General features: G+C 39.6%; 1 protein-coding gene across 1 annotated transcript; it reads left to right on the plus strand.

The window, feature by feature from the left end:
• Positions 1-289: 289 nt before the first annotated feature.
• On the plus strand, positions 290-8630 carry LOC149098081 (GPI alpha-1,6-mannosyltransferase 2-like). The gene is made up of 4 exons (XM_089278019.1): positions 290-373; positions 443-1467; positions 3281-3413; positions 4569-8630. The coding sequence occupies exons 1-4, from the start codon at positions 305-307 to the stop codon at positions 4761-4763; spliced, it is 1422 nt and encodes a 473-aa protein (XP_089134145.1). The 5' UTR covers positions 290-304; the 3' UTR covers positions 4764-8630.
• Positions 8631-9172: the final 542 nt, after the last annotated feature.

Below are 9172 nucleotides of genomic sequence, written 5' to 3' on the forward strand. Positions count from 1 at the left end.
GTTTCGTAACTACTCCCCGATTTCGATTCGCGCCCGCAGCGTAGCCGCGAGCGCGAATCGAAATCGAGCGGCGAAATGGAGTGCCAGTATGTTATTTTAGAATTCGTAGTACCTCTTAAGGGTGAAAAACATTTCAAGCCATGCCAACAAAATAGGATCTTGCTACCTCTTCATGGGTTCTTTCCAAAAATTCCGACGAGCACCCGGGTTTGAAAGCTGTACTGAGTGGTTCGTCCGCAGGTCCAGTCAGTCATGTGATCGCGTTTGAGCCTGCTTTGTAAGCGGTATCACTAGAAAATTCAAGATGGCGGACGAACTTGTGCAAGTTGTTCGCTTGGCAATATCTTCAAGAGTTCTCTTACTTTTCGTTCAGGTAATTAGTGATAAGTGCCTGTGGCAATCTGGTATGATCTCTGTCAAATTGTCGTACGTTATTTTGTAGGTTGTGGTGAATGAATTCATCTCTGACTGCGATACTTCGAGTTTTATCGATGAAAACAGAATACAAATTTCAGGATGGTGCGACTGGACTCTTGAAAAGATTTTTGGAGGATTTGGCAAGTGGGACGCTGTATATTTTCTGAAGATAGCAGAACAAGGATACAAATATGAGCAATACATGGCTTTCTTTCCGTTTTACCCTTGGTTATTAAGGATCTTGGCTCGGACACTACATCGAATGCTTCAATATTTTGTGAGCGAGCGAACTCTGTTGCTAGCTTGTGGATGGGTATTAAACACAGTTTTCTTTACATTAGCAGCTGTGTCGCTTTACAGATTGACTCACGGTTTGTTTGGGAAAAAGAATGTAGCTTTGGTTTCGACGCTTCTTTTCTGCTCTAATCCTGCAAGTGTATTCATGTCAAGTCTCTACACCGAAAGCTTGTTTTGTTGTTTGCAGTTCACTGCCTTGTGTTACTTGAAAGAAGAACGTTCAACTCTAGCAGTATTACTGTTTGGTTTCGGTTGTGCGACTCGGTCTAATGGTGTTATATCTTGTGGATTCGTAACTCACCAAATAATAAAACACTTTGTTTCTAATGCGGTGGATTCACTGAAATCTACAGCAAGCCTTTTTACCCTGTTGAATTTACGCAATGCAGTAAAGGCTTCCTTGAAGCTAATCATCTTTAATGGCATTATACTTGCTCCATTTATCCTCTTCCAGTTGTATGGATATGTGTCATATTGCATGCCTCCAGCAGATGTTTCTCATGATACAGCGTATAGCCCATGGTGTGACAAATTGATACCTTTACCTTACTCATATATCCAAGACAGTTATTGGAATGTCGGATTTTTATGTTACTTTGAGTTGAAACAAATACCAAACTTCCTTCTTGCTACACCAATGATTCTTCTCAGTTCATATGCAGTAGTGATTTACTGTTGTAATCGAGAAAACCTTGAAATTGTGAAGACACTTGGTCTATTACAAAAAAGAAGCAAGCCTGATAATATGGCAAGGTATGTGCAAGGAATGAACTTGAGAACAAGCAATTGTCCTGCCCATTTTCGATCTCCATTTATTTATGCAATTGTGAGAGGCACGGGGGGCCTCATGGTTAGTGCACTTGTTTCCAGTTTGAGTGGTTTGGGTTCGAGCCCTGACCTGGGAACATTGTGTTATGTTCTTGGGCAAGACACTTTACTCTCACAATGCCTCTCTCCAACCAAGTGTATAAATGGTTACTGGCAAACTTAATGCTGGGGTAACCCTGTGATGGACTAGCATCCCATTAAGGGGGGAGTAGAAATAGTCCTAGTCACTTCATGATGAAGAATCCCGAGATAAGCGCTGGCCTGATGGGCCAGGCAGACTTTTTATTTATGGAATGCTGGAAATAACAGTCGAACATTATGTGCAGGGTTCTCAGTAGAAGCTGGCAGCCAGTGGAATTCTGCCGGCGGTAATGACAAATGTAGCCACCTGTTCCGGTTATTAAAATTTGCACACATCCAACAATAAATCAAGACTTACAGACTGACTGAGATGTTTCAAGAAGAAAATAGCATTTTAAAAAGGTGAAACAGCACTACTTGCTATGTCAAAATGTTATGATCATAAACAACTCATTTTCCGTAACACTTTTCCCATCTTTGGCAACCTACAAACTTTTCTGGGGGGGGGGGGGGGGGGAGGGTCTAGGTAGGCTCGGCTCTTCACGCCTTGCTTTACACCACCTGTTATGCTTTTTTGGCTGCTTATGAAAATTTCTACTGAGAACCCTGTATATAATCAAATTTGTAAATTGTCCAACTAAGTTTACATTATGTTTGGACATCATCACTGAGTGCCAAGATGATTTTTAGTTTTAATCATGAAGATCTTGTTTGTAGACCTGATGTTTACTTTGTAACACAAACACGAATTATACAGATCTGTGGTTTGTTTTACTTTACACAAGTACCTCTCCAGACTTACATAAAACTTGAAACAAAAGCATCTGTTGTGAAAATGACCCCATAATGCATTGCTGAGCATGCTTATTACTTTCTACACATATATTGTACCCACAAATTGAGTCATCAGAAAATTTGTGTACATGTAAAGTACATAATTAATGTCTGACCAAACTGGTAATATTTCCAGCCAAAATAGAAATTTGAAAAATTATTTGCAGCTCAGTTACAGTATACATGTGCATTTAATTTAAGTTCTGAGACTTTTTCATGTAGCTCATTATTATTATAGGATAGACAAAGATTCACTAAATCAATACACCAGTGCAAATTACATGTACTTTACCTCATTTTTCTTAGTGACAGTAAGTGTGCATCAGGCTGAAGTGTCCAAGACTGTCAGAGCTTTTCCTGGTTTCTGTAATACTTATTACTTGACCCAGAGTGCTTGCTCTGCCCTATGGATGGGTGCTAGTCCATTGGCAAATCACCCGAGCATTAAATTCACTGGTGCCCATTTTCAGTGGAAAGAGGCACTGCAAAAGTGAAGACAGTCTTGCTTAAATGCATAATGAAATGGTGTTTGAAAATTACACCCCATTCTACAGTTTGGTGATATTCGTGGTATTCTGAGTGCCCAATATCTGCTAACAGTTAGGCCACTACACTTCTAGCACATACAAACTTCCTCTACATTTAGTTGTTTTCTGTTTACGTTTTCATGATCTTCAGAGACCTTGACTTTAGTCTTGTGCAGACACCTTCCTTAGTTTTCATGTTTACTTGCCCCAGTGTTGTACAAAAACAAGACCTTCTAAAGCGGTCAAAATTTAAAAAAAACTTCTGAATTCTTACAGTGTGCTTCTTTTTTTCAAAGGAGACCAATTCATCTAGCGATTGGAAGAAGTGAAAAGAAAGACTGTGATTTCTACCAGAGCCCTTCAGTCATAGTTTATACATTCCATCTTGCTTTCATGACAGTGTTTGGCTTCTCATCGATGCATGTCCAGGTCAGTGTCAATAAGTTCTTGATGCAAACTAAGGTCTGTAAGTTGCTCTAGAGAAATGAATGTTGAGACATGGTCAGGATTATTAAAAAATGATCTCCATGCTTTTACATGACTTGTACAATAGAGCATCAAACTACATGTACAACTAAGCAAAGTCTTGGGACAAATTTGCAATTGTCGGGCTTTTTCTCACAAAATGCAAAATCAACAGTTCTGTGCAAATCCAGTTACACTACTTGTCACACTTGCCCCGCTCCCCTCCCTCCTCCCCAACAACAATGTTGGAAATGTGTTTAAACCACAGTTTCTCCTTAGTTTCAACATGATACATGTCCATGTACATAAGTGACAATGTGTGCACTAATAATTTGAGAATAATTTGAATAATAGGAGCAAGTCTATGGTTGCCCATGATTAGTTTAAAGACAGATGTACATGTATAAAAGCACTATATGGGTTGTGTTTCCTTGTTATCGTTCTTTGTTTTAATTGCAGTCCACAATGTACATTTGCTGCTATCACTATATTAGTTCAATTTTTAAATTCAATCGTCAGCCTGGTCAAAAAATGTTATTATGCCTGTACAAATGGTGATACACTGTATGGCATGGAGTTTTTTTTAATCTTAAATGAAGTCAGAAAGTTGATATTTTTTAGTAGCTGTTGCGGAAAGGCATAGAGGTTTATAACTTTCCACAGAATGCTGTACCTCACCAAATAAACATTGTAAACATTATCCTCACTGCCCCCTCTCCACCACAAACAACACCAGTAAGTGGAGATCTTCTTCGTATAACCATAACGTTGCCTGAGGGACGGGCCATTATTTTTTTGATTGGCGGAGGGGTTGGGCAATTTTCTAGGGCATGAAATTTTTTTCTCCTTTACAAAAGGAGGTTTTGCATAATTTATTTTTGGTGGGCAATAGCTGGTGCAAGAATTCCATTTTTAGAAAAAAAGTACCACAGGACCTAGTTAGTAGAAAGCACTTGCTCTAATTTTTTACCCCATCGTTCCCCTTGCACAATTTTGTTTTCAGCAGTTTTTGCTGTGGCGGAAGTTTTTGGAAGAAATTGCCCAACCCCCCCTCCCCCCCCCCCCCCTCAAAAATGGCTCATCACTAATTCTGATGTATTTGACAAATTTCTTGTCTAGGTCATCACAAGATTCATTGCTTCTGCATCTCCTCTCATTTACTGGTACTCTGCACATGTCATCATCAAAGATACTGCTGACCTAACATACAGGCAGTGCAGTAACAATTGGAGATCTAAGTTTATCGTGGGCTATTTTTTGTTGTATTTCTTCATTGGAACGGTGCTACACTGCAACTTCTATCCATGGACCTAACTGTCTACCCTCAGGAGTCTGCAAGTGTCAAGTCGATAATGATATTATTTATATCTGTCTGGATTTATGAAAACAGTGTTAAAGAAATCACGCCCTGCTCAAGCGTTTTTTTTTTTCTCTTCTCTAAAGTAGACCATATAAAAATTAAAAGGAATGCCAGCCTTTGTTTTTCTTCTCCACTGTCTTACATACATCTTCCTTTTCTCGCTCTCTGCCTTTTTTTTTTTTTTGCCATCGCTTGGAGTGATTTTAGGGCCTTTAGGAGTCGTGAAATCAAAGTGCGTTTTTACCACAATTACTACTTATCTCGTAATCTGATTGACTAATTTCCCGTTGTCGATAAGAGTCCAGACAACGCTGCTCGCGTCAATGTGTCACGCTCTTGGTCACGCTCTTAAAACAACACTTTCTTTGACGTTGAAATTGTGGTAAAAAACAAATCGAATGTGATTTAGCGTTGTCTTTACTCTTATCGACAGTGATATGCGTCATCACAGTGGTCAAAATTTGTTGTGGACTCACGAGGCGCAGCTGGTGCAAGGTATTGACACGGTTTACATAAATCCAGTCATACATGTATTGTTTTTAAATGGAGTACTGTTAGTTGAGAAATGTTAAAGTAACTTTTTTTTTGAGAAGGAACCTTTACGAAGTTCTAATGTGCGTGAAAACTTTGACGCCTTCAAATGCAACTTGCTTTTCAGTTTGTTGTTGATTCATTGTTTGGTAATTGATATGCATATTTATTCTCCGCAAAATTTCGTTATTTTTATTTTTATTCAAGTTAGCGAAACCTTTCTTATGTAGTGCAGCATTTGCAATTAAAATTAACTTCGTCTGAAACAATAACAAAACAAAACTGAACGATGGTTAAACAGTAACTCGCCATCTTTTAAGTTTATTTCTCTCCTTCAAAGAAACTGACAACAATCTAGTAAATTAATTTCCAAGGAAGTTTATTTCAACGCAATGTTTTTTTTTGTTTTTTTTGTTTTTTTTTAAATTTCTGTAATATTAGCAACTCCGGACCCGGACTATCGATATCGCACGCCAATGTATAGTTTTAATAAGTTCTTATTCTTCCTTTAGGCTGGTTTTCACTAACACATAAGCATTAGCAGCAAGTGAGAACACCAGAACATAAGCATAAGAGCATGCGTAGGTGTAGTATTAACAAAATTCCTCGATACCAGCTTTCCTCAACTACAATCAAGATGGCGGATGAAGATGAAATATTTCTCTTTGCGTTGCTTGTAATTTACCTCTTTCGCTTTCGGTCTAGGATCGGAACGAAAAGGTTGAATTTTGAATTTCTTAGATTATGTGAGTGAACACTGGATGTAAACTTAAAAACACTATTCAAACTAGTCGGAAAAGGATTATGGAGTGCCTTAAACAGAATAATTGCTTGTTGCTTAGAACGCCTTCGCTCTTGATAACACTGAGCAAGTAACTCTTCGTTTGAGATGGTGTTTGGTCAGAAAACTCTTTTTATTCTTCTCAGGTTCCTTGTGTGGAAGACTGATAGTTTGGTAAGGTTGCTTACTGTCATTCTCCAACATTCTGAGCCGTACAGAAGGGTGGAGAAGACACAGCTCTGGTTCAGCCTTAGTTTGGTCCTGATGTTGTAATGTTGAGACCTCCATATGTTGTGAGCATTCTGAATGCATTCCTGGCCTTGTTTAGATGGCTGCTGATGTCATTGCTTGCTCCTCCATCACGCCTGACTATGCTGCCCAGGCATGTAAACTCCTTGGTTGTTGGAAGATCCTCTCCGTTGACTCGGATTGGTGAAGGATTTGTGATGTATAAAATGATCATCTCAGTCTTCTTCTGGCCGATTTGCAGGTCAATCTGCTGTGCATAGTTAGTTGCTGAGACATGACGTTTTTTCATGCATGTGTTGGTGGCTGTGGGAGACCAGAGCCAGATCGTCGGCAAAGTCAAGATCTTCCAATATTGGAAGGGGGTCCATCGTATGCCTCTTGCTTTATCCTCAGTTGTTCGGCGTATTACCTAGTCAATGGCTAAGTTAAAGAGGAGTGCCGACATCACGCAGCCCTGCCTTACGCCTGTTGTCACCTTAAAGCTGTAGTCACTGCTCCCAACTCTGCATGAGAAGCAGGACTATCTGTTAAGGAATTCCATATAGTCGCAGTATCCGCCAGAGACAGTCTCTATATATGCTATCGAAAGCTTTTTCAAAATCCACAACGTTGATATAAAAGTTGTCTCTGCCACTCTGTACATTGCTCGATGATGTTACGTAAAGAAAATATTTGTTCAGTGCATCCCCTTCCTTTCCTAAAGCCAGCTTGTTCCTGTGTGAGCTGTTGGTCCACTGCGCTCGATTACGTTGGATGGTGATCGATCTTTACCATTATCTTACTTGGGACTGACAAGAGAGTGATTCCGCGCGAGTTGCTACACTTCCTAAGGTTTCCTTTCTTAGGGATCTTCACAATTATTCCCTCTGACGAGTTTTCCGGTATCTTCTTCTCTTCCCATATAGCTGTAAAGAGTGGTGGGAGCAGTTTGGCTGCAAGTTCGGTGTCTGCCTTTAACAATTCTGCACTGAGATCTTCTTGTCCAGGGGCTTTTCCGTTTTGGAGGAATTTAGCGAGCGCTAAAATTTATTCTTTTATTGGGGGTTCAATGTTGATGTCAAGATCTGCCTCCGCTGTCGCATAAAGTAAAGTAAAATCCTTTATTTAAAACACAATTATCGTTTAAGCATTACATGCTTGAGGGGTCGTGTATCTAATTAATTATCTAATTATCCAATTACCTGCTGATAAAATGAATGAAATATAAGAAATTAACTTACTTTATCGCAAATCTGATTTCCCTAAATATCGGACTAGATTTTGCCTTTGAACAAATAAATAATAATAATACTCGTGTATATCAGCCGCTGTCATTGGCGGTGGTCTGTTCAAGACTTCTCTGAAATGCTCTGACCATCGAGGATATGTGAAACAGATTCTACATTAGCCAGCTCAGACATGAAACTTCTACCAGTTTCAGGGTACCTAGAAGCTACATACACGTAGCTAACAGTATTAAAGTCTTGAGAATTACTCTTTAATAAGAGGGAAAAAATCAAATTGTTTATTTCGACCTTTGTTGTTAGTTAGGCAGCAGTTAGTTCTCCAAAAAGGCATTCTGCATCTTTGCGTTCTCTCTGACTGCCTCTACTTACACGGTGATTTCCAATAGATATGAGAACATCTATTTCAGCTCCTTCATTACCTTCATTATTTACTCTAGGATGTTTGGCATGAAGGCATTTTGGCCGACCAGATACTTTTGACTTCAATGACTTTGGCTCAAAGCTAGGGTCTGGGGTGATGCTTCTACTAGCGCTGCTGTCTAGTCGAGTGCATGTGCCTTCATCTTCATTATTGGCATCATCTACTTGTGAAGTTTCGTCTATCACTACAGGGCTACTGGGAGAGCGATGGGGGTGGAACATATGGATCCCGCCACGCCAAAAGCCTGTACATGTCGCTTGTTTGACTTTTGGCATCTGTGACAGATTGTGTATCCGTTCCACTTACTTTAACATTTTGTACTTTCTTCTTGTCTCTTAAGTATCTGTTACTTAGGTTTTTGAAAGCAGTTTCTGCATCTTTACCTAAACATTTTAAGCATCGATTCTTGGTCTATTTGGCCTGTTTTAGTCTGAAAAACCTCAAACTACTTTGCACACAACGATGCCTAATAAAGATCAACCATATTAATAATTTTATCAAATAATATCCAGTCACAATAGAAACAGCTTGCCATTTCGGGTGAATTCTTCTGTTGTTCCGACTGTTTTGTGTTACGTTAAAATCAAAATAAAGTGGACGCGGGGACTATCAATTCCATGAAAAAGCTTCATGAGGTAAACCTGGGTAAGCTTAAACTTAAGCCTACAAATGATGTCAGATAAAAATAATGACCTGAGTGAAAACCAATCTTCCGTGCCACGTCTTGCAATGCCAGCTCCTTTTTCTTGCAGTCTTTGAAATCTTTACTTGCTTTATTTACTCAGGCTTCCGTAGGAAAGCCTGAGTCTAAAAATTGCAAGCCGTTCGTCGTCGTCGTCGTATTTGGTTGCCAAATGGGGGGTCATGGTCCCAGGCGTTCTTAGTGCGAGGAAACTGGGGATGAGAATGCGACAGCTCTCGCTCTTCGCCGGTGAGAATGCTATGAGTATCCAGGTAGTTTTCAGAGCTTTCGTCGCCTTTGCGAAGTCTGCAGCAGCTTGTGGTGAAACTTGTTCGCATTTGATTTGTTCCTCGTGACGACGATGTACAAAGCAAGCGATAAATGAGAGAAAACTGTCAAAGAAAAGTTGAAAAATTAAAACAATGAACTTGTTAAACCAAGCCCCATAACAATTGTTATATAACGAAAAGTCT

The sequence above is a fragment of the Orbicella faveolata genome, unplaced genomic scaffold (assembly GCF_042242905.1).
Source record: "Orbicella faveolata isolate gen_17 unplaced genomic scaffold, um_ofav_v1 contig_46, whole genome shotgun sequence".
NCBI lineage: Eukaryota > Metazoa > Cnidaria > Anthozoa > Scleractinia > Merulinidae > Orbicella > Orbicella faveolata.

Excerpts from the sequence above, each read along its gene's own strand:
- LOC149098081 (XM_089278019.1), top strand. The coding sequence starts at position 305 with ATGGCGGACGAACTTGTGCAAGTTGTTCGCTTGGCAATATCTTCAAGA. Across the intron at positions 374-442 it reads TTCTCTTACTTTTCGTTCAG|GTTGTGGTGAATGAATTCAT; the intron begins GTAATTAGTGAT and ends GTTATTTTGTAG. Across the intron at positions 1,468-3,280 it reads AAGCCTGATAATATGGCAAG|GAGACCAATTCATCTAGCGA; the intron begins GTATGTGCAAGG and ends TTTTTTTCAAAG.